Source organism: Theobroma cacao, chromosome 5 (assembly GCF_000208745.1).
Source record: "Theobroma cacao cultivar B97-61/B2 chromosome 5, Criollo_cocoa_genome_V2, whole genome shotgun sequence".
NCBI classification, from domain to species: domain Eukaryota; kingdom Viridiplantae; phylum Streptophyta; class Magnoliopsida; order Malvales; family Malvaceae; genus Theobroma; species Theobroma cacao.
In genome coordinates this window covers 27,664,328-27,682,204 of record NC_030854.1, presented here as the reverse complement: position 1 = coordinate 27,682,204, position 17,877 = coordinate 27,664,328, and the positions used below count along the sequence as shown (strand labels likewise).

Here is a 17,877-nt window from a genome sequence, read left to right as displayed (position 1 = left end):
AAGCCATCCCTTGAAACATCCATAACTTTCTCAAAGTAACTTCAATTCTCATGCTTTGGTACACTTTTTCAAATCTCCATAACTAGCATAAGGTCTTTCTTTTCCATATGGACATTTTGTGTATCTTACTTTTTATTCAAACTCTGTTAAACTCAAGTTGAAATAGTATTATTCAATGCAAATATCAATGGCAACTTCAAAACAATTCCTAACAACTGACGTTTGGAGGGCCACTGTCTTCAGGTACGACACCGATAACGTTATCAGAGTTTGTAGTCCGCATTGGACAACAATTTCTTCTGTGCCCTGGTTGTCTGCAAATTGCACATGCCTTGGGTCGACGTCGTTGAGCCGTCGACTAAGCAGATGATGTTTCCCAGTTTGTCGGTAGAGATGCAAACGGAGTCCGGTAATTTTGTCTATTATGACCATAGTTCTTGCATTGTGAACATCTACGTCGTCCGCTGCCTTCCCCAACTGATGGAATCCTTTTCCTCCTAGGTCTTCCCGCTTGACTTAGCCAACTTAGTGGCAAAACGACATTTTGTTGAACGTCATCGGGGATGTCCCACTCACTGGGATGCCCAACTAGGCGAATGGGAACTGCATATCCTTCCGCCCAAAACGGAGTCTTGTAGTAGTCTGAGCAAAATTCAATTGCTGCACATTTGCATTTACTACCAAGGCAATGAAATCACAGATGACGAACAATGTAAAAATTCAATTCATCATGCACAATATAACAAAACATGATTGTTCATACCTTATTGTCGCCATGGCATGAGTGCAGGGGAGTAGATCGAACTGGAACTCACCGCACGAACACTCCTTGGTGGAGAGGTTCACAACTCTGTCCTTACTCTCGCCTATAACTTGAAACTTCACCCAATCGATTGCTTGTACGAAAAAGTGACATGCTTCATTGAACCGTCTGTTCAACAAATCGGTAGCCCAAGGGTTGAGGGGCGTGGTCAAATTCAATGCCTCATTGTGCTGATCATGGAACCAACGTTGAAACATGCCTCTAATGCACTCGATCAAGATTGTTATTGGCATTTTTCTTGCATGCCTCAAGCAGGAGTTAACACACTCCACAGTCTTGGATGTCATTAGCTTGCATCGCCTTACTGATGACTGTGCACGTGCCTATCTCTCAGGGCCTAATCTCATGAGGCTATCATAAGCAGGTTTGCAGAGCTATTTCAGCTGATTCATATGTCTGTCAAAATCAGTGACCCTATAGTAGTTGGCGGCCATGGTGAAAATCACTGCAACATCTTCGTGCTTGAACCTGTTTTTAACGTTTTTCCCTAAATGGTAATTGCATAGACCGTGATGAGTGTCTTTGTACACTTTCTCAACTACATTCTTAATGCCAAGATGCTGATCAAAAAAGAACATTGCATTTTCAGGACAACCAATCGCACGACACAATTAGTTAAGAAACCACGACCAAGACTCTTCGTCTTCGACGTGGCCAATGCCAAATGCAAGTGCATATATCTGCTCATTTGTATCTTTACATACCGCCACAAACAGAATACCCTTGAATCTGCCTTTCAGATGTGTGGCATCAATAGCAACTACAGGCCGCATTATAGCACTGAACCCCCGAATACATGACCCGAACGCCCAGAAACAATATTTGAATTGTTGTTCCCTATCAATAGTGACACACGTCACAGTACCAAGATTTTCACGTTCCAACATATGGAAATATGAGAGGAGGAGTTGGAATGACTCTTCCGGCGGATCGAACACAAAACTCTCTACGTACTCCTTCGCTTGCCAGGCCTTACCATATAGGCATCGCAATCCCCACTTACGATTCATCTCTTCCATTATTTTCTTTGGTCTCAATGGGGTTACACAATTTCCTTACACCCTGTTGGATATAAGCTCACCAATTACCCTCGCGCTCGTAGTTCGGTACCCACATTACAAACCATCGACAGTACACGTGTATACCTTATGCAACGTCCGAAAATGCCAATATTCTCCCTTAGGCAACTTCGTTGCACGCAAAGCAAACTTGCATGCCTTATCCTTACAACCAACCTCAAAACGAGCATGACATGACTTTTTAACTCTAAACTCAAAATGCTCTTTTAGTGCCAACATGCTCAAAGCTCGTTTCAATTCAGCCTTCAATAGAAACACTTTTTCGAGATATAAGCGGTCGTCCATTGATCTGGATTCCTCACTCCCAACTATTTGAAAGGATATCATATCTAGCCCAAGAATAATCCATTGACGAGATACCCCTGTATTGACCCTTTCTTAATCACTGTCATTAGGCAAACGAATGTCGTTCTCAAGTGTGATGGCATTCTCGTAAATAGGGTCCGCACCCTCAACATCTTCTAATTCAACGGTTATGCAATGGTCGTCCAACTCAACCTCTTCTAACACAACAGTTGTGGTATGACCTCTACCGCCATCTGCATGATTGCAATAAGAAATGTCGGTCTGCTCAACCTTGTCGTCTTCTGAACAGTCTTCATGTCCGCCAACGTAATCATCTTCACAGTTATAATGTAACTCATGGTTTCTATCCACCGTGTCGCCTCTTCAACATCATTTTCAATCTGATCAAATGCATCATCATCACTCACAACCATCATAGTGTCGTTTGCTAATGACAATGGACCCAATGCATTTTCGAGCGATAGTTGTGTTTGTTGCAAAGTATCGAGTATTTCGTTCGATGCACATTCCGATCGAAATTGTGTAGACATCATTTGCAGACACCTCATGCGTGCGTCGGGCTGCTGAAACTCATGAGGATACATCAAACGTGATTGCCATGGTTGTTTGTTAGAAAATGCATGGTCTGGTATGTCAGAATAATTAACATTTTGTTCTTGTTGATTACTATATTGGATATCGTGCTCATGTGGAATATTCTTTGCATTTCCTGCCTTAATTGTCACAAACACAACAACTACCCTATCATCTCGCAGAATACTCGCTACATCTTCATCATCCTTGATAACTGCGCGCGAAACCCCTATAGCATGGCTGAACGATGCATGTAGCTTGATTTCATTATTATGTGAGTTGACCCCAACAACCTCTTCAACTAGCTTCACTAGTCCCGAAAATGACAAATCACTCCCAACAGCCCTCACTTGTGTCTCACCAACCTTGTAAGTGTCATCGACCCAATGACCACCGTATGTAATCATAAGCTTCATATTTGGCAGGCTGCTAAAATTTAACAGAAAATAAGTGTCACGATCAGTCAATTTATCAAAAATAGTCCCTCAATGCATAGAAACCACTTATGCAATGCCTAAGTCACATTTGGCCGGCTACAAAAATTTAACAAAAATTAAGTGTCGCAAAGTCTAATACACATTAATGCAATGCCTAATAACTAGTGAACAAACGCCCCTAAACAAGAGGCGAATTGCACAACTCACGTGCCACCGCTCTCGCAATATATAACAATAGGTCACGTAATACATAAAAACTAGTAAACGCAATCCTAAAAAACTACTGAACAAAAGCCTCTAAACAACACATGAATTGCATAAGTCACGTGCAACCACTCTCGCAATACATAACAACAGGTAACGCAATATATAAAAATCGATCACGTAACCCTAAAAAACACTGAACAAAACCCTCTAAATAACACATGAATTGCACAAGTCACGCGTCACCACTCACGCTACAATAGGTAACGCAATATATAAAAACCAGTAACGCAAGCCTAAAAAACTACTGAACAAAAGCCTCAGAACAACACATGAATTGCACAAGTCACGCGCCACCACTCTCGCTACAACAGGTAACGCAATATATAAAAACCAGTCATGCACTGCCTAAAAAACTATTGAACAAAAGCCTTAAAGTAACACATGAATTGTACAAGTCAGTCACGCACCGTCAGGCTCGCAACACCTAAGAATAAGTCACCCAATGAATAATAAGCCTCTAAACAAGAGGTGAATTGCATAAGTCACGCACCACCAATCTCGCTCGTAATACCTAATAATAAGTCAATCGATGCCTAATATCCACTCACGTTATGCCAACTTAAATAGTCACGTGCTGGCCCAAGGTCACGTAATACATAACAACACGTCACCATAGGTATTCTATTCCATATACATACAAACCACTCATGCAATGTCTCAACAGAAGATATGCATTGCACAATTCACGCATCGTGTATAACCCACTCTCTCAATACCTAATAATGGGTCACCCAATGCCTAACATCCACTCACAAAGTTATACAACATAATATAACTTAAACGAACAAAATAACTCAACGAAATATGTGCTCAATGAAAATAAAAATTGTATAAATTTTATTCAAATTTTATTAAAAATACCCCTTTGAAAATACAAGGAGATGATACAAAAAAAATGAACCGTAGTTCATTTCTTCATAAGTTCATTTACTTTAAACTTTATCTTGGCCAGAATCTTTTCGTTGCTCAAGATGGCAGCCTCCAGGTCAAAAGTCCTTTGCATTAGGTTGTCGATGAGGACTTGCATCTCCTGCTGGAATATGTGCAACTGGTCCCTCACACTCAAGAATATGTGCAACTGGTCCCTCACACTCAAAGGCACTTCCTTCTCTTCGGAGGCTGTCTCTTTCTCCTTCTCGACTCTTGGATCTCTTGACGTCATTTTTCAATTATCTGAGATTGATTAAGATAATTGAATTTGATTCAAATGGTTACTGATTCCCTTTATTTATAAGCATGAAAGCTGACTCTTCATTTTCTACAGCCATATCAGTGCAATGAAGGGGGGCTGAATTGGTTATCAAGTACCTGTTCGACCTGCCCTTTCGTCTTATCCACCTCTTAAAAGCAAAAGTCAGGCCAAACATCATTTTTCAAGAAATTCTTAATAAAAAGCAGCTTAAATGTTTTCTCTTTTTTTCATTAATCAACAAGGATTTTAATGTTACCTCTTTTCTTTTCTTCTTTTTTTTTTTAATTTAGGCATCATGGCAGATCAACCAAAATCTAATACTATTGTTACTATACAAGTATGAAATTATATATAAACTTCAAGAATTACATTAGAACTTATTAGGCTATTGAAAATAATCAGTAGATAATCACCTTCAGCATTAGGTAGATAAAGTCACGTAATGCCTACAAATAGGTCACGCAATGCTTAATAAATATTCAGTCACGTAATATTAAGTCACGTAACGCCTGTCACGCAATGCTAACAAATATTCAGTCACGTAATGCTTATAAAGAACTCAGGCAATGCTCAACAAATATTCAGTCAGGTAATATTTAGTCACGTATTAATTGTCACGCAACGCTCAACATATATTCAGTCATATAATGCCTATAAAGAACTCACGCAATGCTCAACAAATATTCAAGCACTTAATGCCAAATAAACAGGTAACGATTCCTAATATCCAGTCACACACCCTAATATCCAGTGACTCAATGCCTAAGAAATATTCACGCATCGTCTATAAACTGATTGATTTTGCTACCCCTAGCCAAATTTAAGTTTCCAAACTCATATAATTTACCCATCAACTTTTTCGTTCTATGAATAACCCTAAATAAACGCAAGAACCCATAACAAATACCTTGATGTCATCTCTGCACTTTGGGATCATGAGAAAGTTGGCTGCCGATTTAGACCTCGTGGCGTTGGAGAGCTGGACGGAGGGATAACTAAATCTGAATCGAGATTTAATTTTGAAATTTTAAGCTGAATGGCAGGAGAGCAGAAACAAAGAAAGTGAGACGCGCCTTCATTTGGATTAATTGGATTAAAGGGTATTCTTGTCAAGTATTGTCAAAAATTGACTAAAAACAGTTAAAATTATAGAGACGGTCCTTTTTGAAGTCACCTTATTACGAAATTCATTTTTCACAATTTTTTCATATTTTTCTACTTAAATTATCTACCAACCATTGAAAAGTATCCTTTACTAACACAGTGGCAAAATCCAACTCAACCTTCCTTGGTTTTAAATTTGAATGAGTTTCAACCGCTTGACACTTTTCTTTATTCAAATTCAAAACCTTTGAAACAGCCACCCCATTCGTTATTTCAACCTTTCCACTCTCGTCCAAACACTTATTTTCAGGAAACTCAGTACATGCCAACTTCACTAGAAATTGAGGATATTTATTCCGTCCGGCCACCACCATCTCTGTGACCACCGCACGAATCACAAAGATCTCTTCCCTAACCTTAATCTCTGTGAATTCGAGAATATTTTGCATCCCATGAACTGTAAATCAAGCTTCTCCATAGCTATGGTATGCGGATCCATTTTAATAAAACTCCCCCAAGAACATCCAAGAGCAATGAAGAAACTTGGATGCTAAATATGAATTGGAACATCCTTAATTCTCACCCAGAACACAGTCTCCTTTCTCTTCATTGCATCGTAAGGTAACAAATTCGAGAACCACTTTCTCATAAAATCCATATAGTCAAATACGACAGTCTCCATTAAGTCAGAATTTAGAAAGTAACAAGGACCTGTAAACTCCCACCAGGCCGCACCCGTACCTCAAACCCAGTCTCTGCCATACCACTTTCAATACTACTCAGATCGTCCCTTTCCCGGATAAAACCAATAACACTCCTTTGCAACCATTCCCAATTATTTTTAGGAATATACATGCTGATGCCGTTCTTTGCCGTAGGATACACCTTCACCGTCCCCCCTTATCTTTATTGTTCTTCATTAATTTTTTTTCTCAACCCAATCCCCCACTTCACATTCGTTTTTTGCATTAGGATTCAGCTTCACCACCCCCTCCTTATCATTATTATTCTGCATTAATTTTTTCTCAACCCTATCCTCCACTTCATGTACGTTTTTCGTAGCTAGCATATGTCTTTTCAATGACCAAGGTTCATCTTTTATCACAGTATCACCCACCACCACGTTCTTAAAAGAACGATCTAGGTTGCCTACAAGATTCATAGCACTACTTCGGCCATTACCTGGAACATTTCTCTCATCTGTATCAGCCCTGTTTGCTCTCAATCTCCAACTAGAGAACATCATCCCATTCCCTGTTTCAACAGCCAAAAGCATCTCCCTTTCGTGCCTATATCTCACAAAAGCAAAATTATATTCATCTTTCTGAGATCTACAAGGAATAAAAACATCCACAACAATTCCAAACAGATCAAAACCTCTTTGATATTCGCCCAAGAAGTACCTACCACTATGTTTTCCACAAAAACTGTAAACAATGACCATATGGAACGAAGCAATTCACAAAACCTCCATAACCTTGTGCCCTGAAACCCATGCCAACTGAATCTTGCAACAGTTCCACCTCCTCCATGCCTACCTGCAAAAATACTCTATGCTTTTTTTTCTCATTTTTTTCAAAAAGTACAAAATTTTAATTAAGATTGTTATTCATACATAAATGTTATATTTAGACAAATAAAGATTTTTTTTATATTATTTTTATACATGTATATCAAGATTTTAAGAAAACTTATTTAAATTAATTTTATTTTAAAATACAAAAAAATAATTTTTTTTAATTTTAGCAGGCCAATGTGAATTCTTACCTTTATTCATATACATTGATGTTTTTTATTTTAACAATGCTTATTTCTACTTTATAATTTTAATTTTTATTCTCATATATTTGCATCAAAATTTTATAAAAAATGTTATATTAACATTAACATTTTTAATTTTTTTTTATGAAGACTATAGCAGATTTAAGAATTTGAGAGGATAGAAATTAGTTTAAATTATATTTATTTAAATAACTAAATATTGATTTTTGTAGTTTGTGTGATATGAATTTTAACTTATATTTTTATAAATTTTCGTCAAGATTTTTAAAAGATTAATTTCAACTATTAGTATTTTTATCCTTATTCTCTTACATTTATATTAAAATTAATAAAATATTATTTGTGTAACATTAATATTTAAAATATTTTATTTAATAATTCTTAGGTAGTTTGAGATTGGGAAGATACAAAATTCTTCAAAATTCTATTGAACAAATTTAATATTGATTTTATTTTTTTTATTATAATACGTCTAATATGGCCTTTTACGATTAATCTTATACATTTATTTCTAGATTTTGGAAAGACTAATTTAAACTATAAGAATTTTTATTATTATTCTCATACATTTACATTAAAATTAAACTAATGTTATTTTTTTAACATTAATATGTTAAATGTTTTATGTAAAAAGATTTACTAAGTAGTTTGAGGAGATAATTGTTTTTAAATTAGTTTAAATAAACTTAATATTGATTTGGTTATTTTTTTACATTTGTTTGATATTAATATCATGGGTCTCACGATAGGATGGTTTTCGATATATAAATATGGGCTTCCACCACCTATTAAACATGTTTTTTAAGTTAAACGTGAGCTCGTGATTTATAAATTTACTTAAATTTTATTTTGAGAGATACAAGGGTTAAGGAAGGTAAACCTAAACTAAACTAGTGTAAGAGTTTTAAATTCTGACTCGTGACATTTGGTATTAAAACCGACCCGGATCTTTATTGATATGAGTCTTCATGAGAGATATAAGGGTCAAGATAACCTAGACTAGTGTAGGAGTCTCTCTCCTCTATAGTTAAAGAGTCAGTGCAATGAGGATGTTATACAATTCAATAGAATAAAATGCCACATATCTCACATTAGTAAGAGATCAAGTAGATTTTAAATATATAAACATAATCTTTCATCACCTATCAAGCATTTCTTTTGAGTTGAGAACATGAGCTTGTGATTAATTTATAAACTTACTTAAATTCTATATTTAAAGTTCAAGATCGCACAAGGTTATACTTAAAAGTTATGACTCATGACACTTTAAAACAAGCTAATTTTAAATATAAGTAGATTTATCCTAATTCTCATATATGTACTTACTTTAAAATTGAAAAAAAAAATTGTTATTACGTTAGATTAACATTTTAAATGTTTAAGTAAGAATTTTTCATAACTAAATTGAGAAAATACAAATTTCTTAAATTTTTTTAAAAAAATTAATATGAAGTTTATTTTTATTTTATATTTGTCCAAAATCACATTTTACTTTTGTTCTTATACATCAACTTCCAGACTTGAAGAATCCTAACTTCAAGATTTTAAGAATCCTAACTCATTATACAACTAAGTATTAGAGATACTTCAACTAAGCATTTTTATTTTTATTTTTTTTATAATAGCGAAAAGATGTGTTAAGATTAAAATGAAATATGTTCCATGCTTGAGAAAATAAAAAAGTAGAGAAAGCTTGGTGAAGAAAATGAAAACTATGAAGGCAAGTGAATTATATAATTTTAAGATTCAACAACCCAAAAACTCCTATATCCGCCAAAGAGCTATCGTAATGAAACACTAGGGCTAGCCTAATGTAACCACAGCCATTTTTAACCGTCTATACAAAAATTACCCTAGTTTACCAGAAAACAAAGAATTGATAATGCATACAAACCTATCATCTGATAATCAAAGACATGCTTCAAACAAGTCTAAAATGAAAGTGATACAGATACTACACATACTGTAGGTTTATGAAAATATGACTGCAGACGGGCTTCGTTTCATATGGATATCTTGGAAGGAAGCTCTGATCTACTGCTGTTTGTCCCGTCTTGCCTCTGAAGTCTCCCCGTCATTCTTGGGTTTCCCTGGTGCAACCTTGGCAGGAGTTGAACGCTCTGACTGAGAGAAGAGAATCAAGATGTGCATGAGGATGGTAACAATGGCCAAGCCAACTAAGAAGAATGCAATGCCCTTCCATGAGGACAAAAGTGAAGAACATTGTAGGAATTTGAGAGCCCCATAAGCCATAAGACAAGCCCAAGAGGCAACAACCTGAAGAATATTGTTAAATGTATTAGTTCCAGAAGCAACTCTTCCAACACCAAAAAACAAGACAATAACACACCAACTGAAGTAAATCAAAACAAAGAATGGTTAATTTGAAGAAAGAATCTCACCAAAAGAGACTTAATCGGCCGACCAAGATCCTGCATTGGTTGGTCACTGAAAGTGTCCTCAGCTATATGTTTGTCCAGCAACTTGTCCTATATGACAAATCAAACAGAAAGAAAAAAATAAGTAGGAAATTAATACATGAACTACTGCAAGCACAACAATAAACATCATTAAACATTAAAACACAACAATTGACAACTTTGTCAAGGTCGCACTAATCTTTCTTTTCATTTTCAAGCAAATATTATTTCAGAATTCATGCAAGACCCCATATAAGCACCCTGCTACAACACTAGATGAATAATGCTCACCTTCTCTACAAACATATCTTTACACCATTGTGCAACAGCCTCATCTGTTTCAGGCAGTTCCTTCATGAGACACCGCTTGATGTGCACATGCACCTGCAAGTGAGTAACAACATACCTTCGTCAATTGAATGAACCCAATAGAACTGTGAGTCATTCAACTATCAACTAAGATATTTAAGATCAATGACACTTTTAGGTTTATTCATCACATCTTCAAAATAACATATATGTTTCAACCACAGGAAAGGAAGAGGGAAAGGCAGATATGTTTCCAGCATGAACCTAGGACTATATTCTCACTTAGTTGCGTCTACACTTTAACATAGCAACTGAACCAATTCCTAGTTGCCATGTAGTAACCACAAGTAGCTAACTGCTTCCTGAGATGCCCATGACCTACACTAGTTGCTTTCACTCCAGGGATTCTAAAAGATCAGACAAAAAATGTGAACAAGTTAAGAAGCACTCCCTTCACTTCCTGTTGTCATTGGAGATCTTTGAAGCGTGTTATGCCTTAAACTGAAATTTCATGATAACGAGAATTTAGAAGTGAAATCCTTAAGGAGACATGCAGCAAATTCTCCAAGGACATATCAACATTAAAGAAAACAAAACCAATGTTAACATCCAAATATATATAGTTATAACTTGCTTTACACAGTTAGCTCACAATCAAACTTACCACAGAAGGTTGCCCCTTGAAAAGTCTAAGCATTGTAGGTGAAGGCGAGCTTTTTGGAATAGCCACTGTCATATCATAAATGGCTGGTACAAATGAACGCATATGACTTACAGCTGAAACAAAACCCTGAAGCAACAAAAATGATGTTGATACTTCAGGCATAATTTTTTCATATTTGAATTAAAACTAGCAAGGCCTAGAAGATGAGTTGCCATGAACAAAATAAAAAATTACAGTATTACAAAAAAGAAAAGTAAAACTACATCCAACATGATTAAATCTCAACTATCGTTTTTACAAATATAAGGGATCACAGATGTGTCATGGACAAGGTTGGCTAAGCATTAAATGACTTTGCCAAAGCAGAAAGTTGCATTAGCAGGAAAGTGGGTTTTTGCAGGAGGTTGCAACAAAATCTACCTAGAATTAAACAAAATCCTTTAAGGTAAAGTTGAAATATTATAACTCTTAGATTGAAAGAATGCTAACAACTTGAGTAACAAAATCTAAATTCAGTTATTGCTCCTTCAGTTACGTAGATATCCATTTAAAGAAAAAAGACATTGATAAAAGGTGAGAAGGAATTCAAGAAAAGGGGAGCGGCAAGAATTTGACCTTTGTACGAGGAATTAAAACATTTCTAGGTATGGGCAATCCTTGTGAGGCTGCATATTCTTGAGCTGCTAGAAACTTTGCTTGTGTGAAGCGAGTCCCTTCTACAAAAAAAGCCAACCAAAATGGCCGTGGGAAGTCCTTTAAACGTTGAAGACCTGCCTGCAAATATAGTTACACAAGATTTGAACAAGATCAATAAGGGTTGTTTAGAACAAGCATGCATGAGCACACAAGTAAATATGGCAATATTTATGGTCATGTAATGTGTATAAAATACAGAGAGCATAATATTTCTTGATATGCTAGCATCTAACAAATTGAGGCAAGCTTTTACCTTTAACGTGTTTTCATCTTTGGCCCAGCTTCGTTCTAAAAACAGATACTCAGAAAACCACATTGACCAACCTATAACCTGCACATATCAGACACCAATTTTATTCTTCATAAGTATGCGAAAGTAAAACCCTGTTTGCTTCTTTAAAAAACAAAATAAAAAAAAATGTCCAGTATGCAGTAAAAACAAAACATAATGAGACAATCCAAATGATCAGTCAGGCAAAAAACTAGACTTCACTCGCTTCTCTGAATTACCCATCATGAGAAAGACTGACACTAATTGTCACTACAAAATACAAATTAACTGTACCCGGAACATAATGGTATTGTTTCATAATATTCTAATTCAGGCAGAAGAAAGTAGGATCCAAGTGTTAGTAATCAGAAATTGAGCCAATCGAACAATAGAAGTCAGAAAAGAAAACAAAAGAAAGCAAAAGAAAAAAGAATAAACTAATACTTCAACAAGAGACCTGCTTCTCCATCACCCAGACTAACTACATAAATAAACATGACCATTCATTAACAAAAATCAGGATCATCTCTCCATCCTTTTAACACACTCACTTCGTAGATTCACAAGCCAAACTTTAAACTCCTGACTGAGAATACAAGATTTTCAAGTGAAAAATCCTACTTCAGATTTAGAAGCAGAAGCTAATGTAACATAATATAAAAATGAGAAATTTTGACCAGAGTGTCTCACTAGTCATGTTAAATTTTCTTTTCAAAAATAAGAAATAGCATTTATGTTCACTTCCTGCTCATTAACTTACCTCATTAATTACCTACTAAGCTAATCACATCTCACACATTTACATACGTGAGCTATTACCATTCAAAATTAGGACAATATAAATATCAGCTGAAACTAAGACTACTTTTGGATGAAAATTTTTGAAACTTTCGAGACTTTCAAGATAAAAAGAACTTTAAAATACATCAATTCAAAATAATACCAATTATAATTGCATTGTTTGGATATGTAATTTTTAGAATGAAATTTTTAGTATTTCAATTTGATGGGATAAAAAAAATTATAAAAGAATAATATTCTTGGGCCCAGAAAATTTTAAAAAATGGAGAAAAATATGCAATATGTGTGTCATTATATTTAAAAAAATATGTAGATATTATTAATAATATGAAAAAGTCAAGAAATATATTTTAAAAAAATGAGTTTTTGTAGTTATAGTTGAAAAAAATGAAAGCTGCATAAAGAGAGAAAAACATAATAAATGTTGATGTCTTGTTAAAAAACCAAGGATTTTGCCATTCACAAAAAAAAAAACAAGGATTTCACAAATATTACCTCTTTGAAATGAGAATTTGGGCCCTCCAAAATCCCTCACCCAAATTCTAAGAATCTTGACAATTCCATATTTTATTTTGCCAAACAAGATAATTTGATTATAGAACTTTGAAAATTCTCTCTACAAATGAAATTGCTCTATAAAATCTCTCATCCAAATGCACTCAAAAATAACTGGTAATGAAGACAATCTCACGATAGAAAGTTGAAACTTCAAACATATAACAACAACATATACCGGAAGGAATTTTGAGGATTTCTTCATTACAGCTAATGCACTGCCAAGACATCCTGAACGCTGCCAAAAGGAAATTCAATTGTATCTTAGCCACATTTTAAGAGAGAGAAAAAAAAATGAAGTTAGAATGCCAAATAGCAAATTTCCAAGCAGCACCAAATATTTTTTTTGAATGCACATTTCAGCTACGCAGTATGTAAAAAATTTCTGAGTTGGAATATATCAATTACAGACCTGAGCCAAAAGCCATCCAACTAACCAATCAATATCACTCCTGTGATTGGCCACAACAAGGGCATGTTCTTTACCTGAAAATTTTCACAATATCATATGATAAATAAACCATTTAAAAAATTTTAGGATAGAAGAATTACCCATTGTCCATGTAACACAAAGACTGAGAACTAAGTTTCTTAGTAAAAATTAACATTACCCATTAAATTGAAGCTTTCAGGATCCATGAACACTTTAATCTGCACATAAAATGCCTCAAAGATCAAAAGATAATTTTTAGGAGACTACTTAAGGTATGACATTCATGGTACCAATTATTTTCTACATTAATAAAAGTTGGCTCACTAACAGCTAATAATTACCACCTCAATCAATTTCAAGGAACATCTATCAGCATTTAGAGAAAGTAGAAACTTCCCAACAACAGTTCAACTCATATTTGCATAATTCTAGATGAATTGACAATGCCCCAATCTTTAAGCCTATGGACACCAAAATGCTAGTTGGGCAAAAAGCTTTGATTTAACTAAAGCCTACCAGCAAATGGAATTAGCCAGTCACTGGAGGCATGTAAATTTTGACACTGCACAACAATCTCACTTTCTAATACCTTTGTCTAAGAAACATCCCATAAGTTGAGATACCAAAATTTCCTTTCATATTCAATGAAAAAAATACAGCCATATTTAGAATCCCATAGCCAGCAGCGGAAATTTTCGAGTGGATTCTATATCTTAGTGCTCAGCGTAGTAAAGATTATTTCTGAGACTTACTTTTTACAAGTCTAGTTGGTAATGAACTTGCATTAACATTTGCTGCTTAGTGTTAACTTCTTTAAGCCCCCAATTTACAGCCTATGTGGCCATCGAATTGTAAATTAATTTAAGATGATCTTTATGTTGAATCTTCTTGAGAATGGCAACAGAAAACAACGAAGATAAACATAGATAACAAAAACCAATGAATGCCACAACACTTATTGCTTAATCACTAAAGACATTCGCAAACACTACAAGTCAAAACAAACAAAACCAGCTAATCCAAAAACATATACATGTCATGATAGGATAAAAAAGAAACTATTCAAAATGGCACATGAACTTGCTATATGCAGAAATGAATTTGGCTCACACTCATTAGATGCATAGTTAAAACTTGTGCAAAAGTGACTTCTAGTTATCCTCCAATTAGTACTTGAAATTCAAAATCTCCGTCTTCCAAGTCATCTCATCACATTTCTTTTCACCCAGGAAGATAAGTTAATAGTTTATCCAAGAACTAATGACTATTACAAGGACAAACTTTTGGCATTTGCAGTTACCAACTCATTCATGCAAGGAACCTCAATGATTCTTCTCAGCAGTATAGCATAATATTTCTACTTTGAGCTAAATTTATACCTTCTTCAACAACTCTGTAAAACAAACTTAAACCACAACAGTTAAGACCAGCACAAAGTGACAAGGTCTTAGGCATTTGATCATCATAAACTGCCTTCCTATAAAGGGTTTCAGCATTAGAATAAATTATCTTCAAAAATGCCCCAAAAAAGCAATAAATTGGTGATACAAAACATATGATTTTAAAAAACGAAATGAAGGAGCTCACACCTTAACTCCCGCCCACCAATCAACAAGCCATATGAGTTCCAGCCACAACAACTCTGCCACAACCCTATTGATCTTTCTATAGGTGTTCTTGGACAGTGGCCGAATGAGAACAAAGCAAAGTGCCTGAAAAAAGCATTACATTGGATAACATGAGAAATGGTCATTGACGAAGAAATCTAAGAAATAAGATTTACACATTAGCCAATTAATCAAACTGAATCAACTCGTCTAACACTAACACGGTCAATTTTGATTGCTACAAGACCAAAGGCAACAAAATGGACTCTTAAATCCTATTTTTAGTATTAAAACGTTTTCGCGAAAAAATTTAAGCAAACATTGCAACAAAAGCAGAAGGTTGTATCAAGCTTAAACCAAAGATCCCAAGTTAAATTTCTTTTTCCCAAATTTTATTTGCTGAGAATTAAAGTAGATTCAAAAGCCAGATGTACATGCAAACTCATTATTCATTAATAATCTCAGCTCGAAAAATATAAATAAAAGAGAAATCCATTTACCAGCATTTTTTTAAATGCAACCACAACAAATTTGAAGGGAAAGGAAAAAAAAACAAAAGCAAAAATTAACCAAGAAAAAAAAAACCCACTTAACTGAATCAAAGCAAAAGATGAAGCAAATCCCTTAAGAAGTTAAAACAAAACCAAATCTACCAAAAGCCCAAAAAACCGAAGAAAGGAACCTGAATGAGATTAACAACGAGGCCGGAGATGAAGAAGAGAAGGCCCAAAGGAACGATGACAGCTGCCGCTGCAATCGCCATGCACACCACCACTAGTGAAGCGCTCGAGATTCGCAGAACAGCGTAGGTTCGTAGTGAGATTTTAGATATATATAGTAAATATTTCTTTTTCTTTATTTTGAATTATGAGAATTGATTCGAAGAAAATTGTTTGTTATATTTTTTTATAAAGGAAAAAAAATTGTACTAATAGTATTACTGTGAAAGTGTGTGAAGAGATGGAAGAATAGAAAATGACAATGAAAAAACGACGAAGATGGACGAAGCTTTAAAAGCAGTTTTCCCCGTTCCAAGAAATAACCAAAAAAAAAAAATGAATAAGAAGGTTGGGCAGACGGCCTGTAATAACCTTTTTCACATTTCTCGTTTATCTAGAGGGTAAAATTCAAAAGGCCTTCAAAACACTTCACAAAGAAAAGAGACTTTCGACTTTTTTGTTTTAAAATGATGTTTATATCTCTTCATTTTTAACGCTGTTGATCGATAGTTAAAAAAAATTATAATCAATATTACATAAATAATTTTAAATATAAATGCCTTCTTTAAAAAAATTGCTACAAAACTTAATAAAATCTATTTTGATATTAATAAAATATAATATTTGATAAAGAAGAAAAAATTTTGAATTTTTATAAAATTTTAGAATGAGATTTGTAAATCCGATAATTTATTTCACTTTGATACTTAATAAAATTTAATATTTGATAAAAAAATAAACTTAAAATCTTTTATATATAGTAATCAAGTCAAAATCTTTTTATGTCACCTTAAATCCTAGTTTCAAACAACAAATTTTGAGTATAATTATTTCGATTAAATTAGTAATTACAAGTAAAAAATTAATCTCTTGACTTAATACTGTTAAATTTGAAATATCCATATTTGAATAAAAAATTTACCTTTTAATATATTCTTTTTAATAAAAAAAATTCTTAAACTGTTAGAAAAATAAAGAGTTTGGTAATAATAGATTTTACCTTAAAAAAGAAGTTTATGGTTTTAAGGAAGATACGACTTCAAATTTTCAAACCTTCAAATAAAAATGTTTTAGTTTTTTTTTTTCTGATTAAGGTTTTTAAGGGACTGATGAGCAGATTTTTTTCAAAAGAAAATAGACTTAAATTAAAAAATAATATAAAAGTTATTTATGTCTTAAAATATTTATGTAATATTAGGTTTAATTTTTTTTAACTGTTGACTAACGTATTAACAGTAGATCAAAAATATCATTTTAAAATAAAAAATACCCAAGCATCATTTTAAAATATTTTGAGCATTTTTTGGATTTTACTCTAGATCTCAAATATTTATTCTTTTCAATTACTTGTAATTTCTTCTTTTCATCTCTTATTTTATTCTACATAATAATTATTTTATTTTTATATTTTATTCAATAAATCAAACAAAAATAAAACAAAATAATAAATAAATTACTTCAAACTCCAAATTATATTTTGAGAATAACCTCCTTGATCTTTTGTAGGACTCCAATCTCACATTGCCTATGTACAATGTTATTAATTAAGGTAATTACAAGTAACCTACTCATCTTTCATATACACACACTTAATTTATATTTTTGTAAAAGTCTTTTAACAATCTCTTTACTATCATTTTTATTGTATATACTTTTATTTTTGATGTTATTGAAAAAGATTATTGCTATCGTCATTTTGTTTTATTATCAATTTTTTTTTTAATATTAACACTGCACAAATGTGAAGTTAGAATTTTTTTTCTTTTGTAAAATACAAAAAAGTCCATTAAATTCAGATTATTTCATGAAAAATAATTCTCTTTTATCTCATTAATTTTA

General features: G+C 33.7%; 2 protein-coding genes across 2 annotated transcripts; both read right to left on the bottom strand.

Moving 5' to 3' along the window:
* Window positions 359-2,187, bottom strand: LOC108661988. Its single transcript, XM_018120985.1, has 5 exons — window positions 1,969-2,187; window positions 1,528-1,848; window positions 1,237-1,383; window positions 764-1,146; window positions 359-677 (listed from the first exon to the last, which is right to left on the bottom strand). Exons 1-5 carry the CDS (start codon window positions 2,185-2,187, stop codon window positions 359-361), a joined length of 1,389 nt encoding a protein of 462 aa, XP_017976474.1.
* On the bottom strand, window positions 9,257-16,399 carry LOC18599016 (1-acyl-sn-glycerol-3-phosphate acyltransferase 2). Its single transcript, XM_018122060.1, has 11 exons — window positions 16,002-16,399; window positions 15,302-15,424; window positions 13,891-13,930; window positions 13,692-13,765; window positions 13,458-13,517; window positions 11,906-11,983; window positions 11,572-11,730; window positions 10,957-11,082; window positions 10,275-10,367; window positions 9,966-10,052; window positions 9,257-9,840 (listed from the first exon to the last, which is right to left on the bottom strand). The coding sequence occupies exons 1-11, from the start codon at window positions 16,080-16,082 to the stop codon at window positions 9,598-9,600; spliced, it is 1,164 nt and encodes a 387-aa protein (XP_017977549.1). The 5' UTR covers window positions 16,083-16,399; the 3' UTR covers window positions 9,257-9,597.

Coding starts and splice junctions, on each gene's coding strand:
- LOC108661988 (XM_018120985.1), bottom strand. CDS start 2,187: ATGGACGACCGCTTATATCTCGAAAAAGTGTTTCTATTGAAGGCTGAA. Junction 1,849..1,968: donor ATTTTCGGACGTTGCATAAG/GTATACACGTGT, acceptor TTGAGACCAAAG/AAAATAATGGAAGAGATGAA. Junction 678..763: donor CATGCCATGGCGACAATAAG/GTATGAACAATC, acceptor TTGCCTTGGTAG/TAAATGCAAATGTGCAGCAA.
- LOC18599016 (XM_018122060.1), bottom strand. CDS start 16,082: ATGGCGATTGCAGCGGCAGCTGTCATCGTTCCTTTGGGCCTTCTCTTC. Junction 11,083..11,571: donor TTTTAATTCCTCGTACAAAG/GTCAAATTCTTG, acceptor TTGTTGCTTCAG/GGTTTTGTTTCAGCTGTAAG. Junction 10,053..10,274: donor AAGATATGTTTGTAGAGAAG/GTGAGCATTATT, acceptor TTTGTCATATAG/GACAAGTTGCTGGACAAACA.